Source organism: Parasteatoda tepidariorum, chromosome 11 (assembly GCF_982258835.1).
Source record: "Parasteatoda tepidariorum strain Cologne lab strain chromosome 11, Ptep-v5.0, whole genome shotgun sequence".
Classification (NCBI taxonomy): domain Eukaryota; kingdom Metazoa; phylum Arthropoda; class Arachnida; order Araneae; family Theridiidae; genus Parasteatoda; species Parasteatoda tepidariorum.
Window position 1 is genome coordinate 28,933,588 of NC_141765.1, and position 3,297 is coordinate 28,936,884.

At 30.1% G+C, this 3,297-nt stretch overlaps 1 protein-coding gene across 1 annotated transcript; it reads right to left on the minus strand.

The window, feature by feature from the left end:
* Positions 1-532: 532 nt before the first annotated feature.
* Positions 533-2,783, minus strand: sty (sprouty signaling antagonist). The gene has a single exon (XM_071187386.2). The coding sequence runs from the start codon at positions 2,552-2,554 to the stop codon at positions 1,934-1,936; it is 621 nt and encodes a 206-aa protein (XP_071043487.1). The 5' UTR covers positions 2,555-2,783; the 3' UTR covers positions 533-1,933.
* Between the last annotated feature and the right edge of the window lie 514 nt (positions 2,784-3,297).

Below are 3,297 nucleotides of genomic sequence, written 5' to 3' on the forward strand. Positions count from 1 at the left end.
TTAGACCACCACACACATATTCTCAATTAAAAAAAAGTAATGTTGGTGAATAAGTAATGCTCCCATATTTCTATAAATACATGGATACACTTCATCGGAAAATAATTCATTAATGAAATATAAAAAATTTAAAGAAATTGTATTATAATCTTAACTGCCATAAAAATTTTAAGACTTTTCCTTCTTAATTTCACAAATTCAGAATAATACAACTCTTATCTATGGTGATTTTAGGAATAAGTGAATTTAGTGATCTTAGATTAAATTAAATGTATGTTATAATTTCAAATAATGGATGATAAATAATCTATGAATAAAAAATACAAGGAATACAGGAAGGATTAACTGAATTTCAGAGTTTTATCAATAAAACTCACCTGCTATTAGATGTTCTAATTATACCATTTTTAAATTATAATTAACATCATAAAATTATAATCATTTAAATAAATATTCTTTAATTATACTACAAAGACTCATCTATAAAATAGTTTTCTGGTTTGTTATCATAAAAATAAAAAATCAAATCACATTTTTGAGTTATTTCACTTCATTTATTCACGCTGTAAAAAAATTTTCAAAAAGTATTTGTTCAGCAAATTTTTCTTTTTCACAGAAAAAAAAAAATCTTATTTATTTTCATCAAAATTAGTTATTTGTCTATACTGATTATCTTTTTATTCACTTCATCATTTTCTTTAAAAAAATCAAATATTTTACCATAAAACTAAAGAAAAAAAATTTTTTTGACAATGACTCACCATAAAATCTTTCGTAAATGTAAATTTATCTTGTATGGTAAATGACAATTAGGCCCGTGTTATGCAAAATAAAGAAAAAACTTAAGAAAAAAGAATGTTAAAATACTCTAGTATGACATTTAAATGACTAAAATGAAACACTTTGACAAATGATTAATAGTCAGTAACTTTTGAAACCCTTCTAACATTATTAATAATAAATACCAATATAGATATTTTATGTACAAATCCAGTGTTATAAAGTTTTAAATAATAATTGTCATTATTTAATTTCACTTGGAATAATCCCCAAGCATCTCAATCAGTTCTGATTTATAAAAGTATACAAAATCCAATCCTCACTTGAAAATATATCTTTTACTTTTTAACTTGTTTAATATATTGACTTTTAATTGTTATAAAAACAATGCGATTTTTCATGTCTGTTTGATAGATTTATAATAAATTTAATCAGTTTATTAAATCTACAATAATAAAACAATACTATCTGAAAATCATAGCTGTCAGCAATTATACCACACTAATAAATATAATTATTTGAACTTTCAAAAAAACCAGCAACACTTACAATACAGATGTTTTTTACAAGTTCATATATCACAGGACCGATTGTTATTGTAGATTTTTACAAGTTTATATATCACAGGAGCAATTCTTGCTGTATACAGTTTTAAATTATTTTTATATAGTTTATAATAGTTCATTCAAAATAATTTGAGTTAAAAAATACTCTATACGAAATGTAAAATTTGGATAACAGTTAATTCTTAAAATAGTAAATTTTGCACAGGGGCTTTTAAAAATACCTTTCTTTTTTTAAAAAAAAATTTCAGCTTCATGTTAATGCATTTAAGATTAAAAATACACAGCACTAAATATTTCTAGAATTAAAAAAATTATCTTAATCAAACTACTCACACTATTCAACATACTTTTGACGGAAATTGAAACGATGTGTCTGATGTATAAGATTTCATAACTGACTAAGATAATGAAACTCGAATTATTTATATGATGGATAAAATGTTACAGTTAAAGGAAAATATTGCATGCGTTTTGCTTAGTGACATAAACAGTTTTTCTTAGAGTGGTTTTAATTTTACAAATGATAATTGCGAGGCAGAACTCTTTGGTACCAAGCTGATGTAAAATAAAGATATAAAAGAAGCTCATCAACTGTCTGATAAAAGTCGTTTCTCAGGCGGTTCTGTCTTGTGCGATGGGGCGCACGTACAACCGTGTCCCGTACACTTGGCGTAGCAGCCCTCGAACGTGTTTAAGAGCCCTTTGAGGGGCCAGTAACAGCATAAACAGGGCAGGGGCAGCGCCAGACATCCAAGACAACCCCACCTCAACCATCGATGATGAGGGGAGCATGAGCATGGTTTGTCGGCACAAGAGACATCGGTATCCATCTCGTAGTCTTTCGCCCAATGATAGAATAGCCCCTTAACACAACACATACACGAACAATAATCCACAATATTAGAAGCGGAACATAAACACTTGTTGTTACAAATCCATTTTTGAGGCAAATGCCGTGGATTCCGACATGCCTCACATTTACAACGTCTGCATTGCCGGCAAATAATTGTATCTCCATGCAGCTGCTTTACTGTCGGCTGAGCGGAGACGGGGGGCCGGTTCACCTCTTTCAAACGAGTAGGTTTAGGTAAAGGAGTATCAATATATTCATTCAGAATGCGAACCACTCCAGACCTTGGTTGCGCAAGAGTTATGAAATCACTATGACCGGCCACATTATTGTCAGTTTCTCCGCCATCTTGTTCCATGTAGCCAACGAAACAACGATAAAAATCGCCTTCGCGAACCAATCCTTGTTGTTTTACATGGCTTTCTTTCAATCAACGCACTGTCCATTTAATTCCTAAAATCTTTGAACGGTCATTTTTAACCACCCAAAATTTTACTATCCATTAGGACAGCATTGCGTAGTACGATAACTACAATGATACTCACACTAAACTCAAATGACTGCTTACAACAGCGCCCCTACAGCTTTCGAGTGAATCAACCAACAGGAAGCTCCCGCGCTCGCTGACGTTTTTATGAATGGAATGGCATTGAATGAAACTCAGAAACCGTAAAAGAAAAAAGAAAAGGAAAAAAAAAAAAAAAAAAAAAAGAATGAATAAATTCAACAAGTATTCTCAAGGAAAATATTCCCAAACTAATCCCCACACGATTGTTAAATTACAATTTTTCTTTTGGTTGATTTGGCTTTGTTTGATAGTTACTATTACGTATCATTTCACTTTGCTTTTATTTTATATTTTGTTGAGACAGAAGACTGTTTAAAGTAAAATAAATTACCCTGAATTTTTTTTTTCTAATCGGTTTGTTGATTTTGATTGAAAGTTCCTTCTGTTTTGAGGAAATAGTAAAATAACATTTTGATTTTAAGTTAGGATGTATTGCGGAAAGAGGAAGAAAAAAATAAATGAACTTGAAAATTAGGTCGTTGACAGGACAATATTTTTGAGGGGGGGGATAAATTGAGCAACTGCCCCAGGGT

Excerpts from the sequence above, each read along its gene's own strand:
- sty (XM_071187386.2), bottom strand. The coding sequence starts at position 2,554 with ATGGAACAAGATGGCGGAGAAACTGACAATAATGTGGCCGGTCATAGT.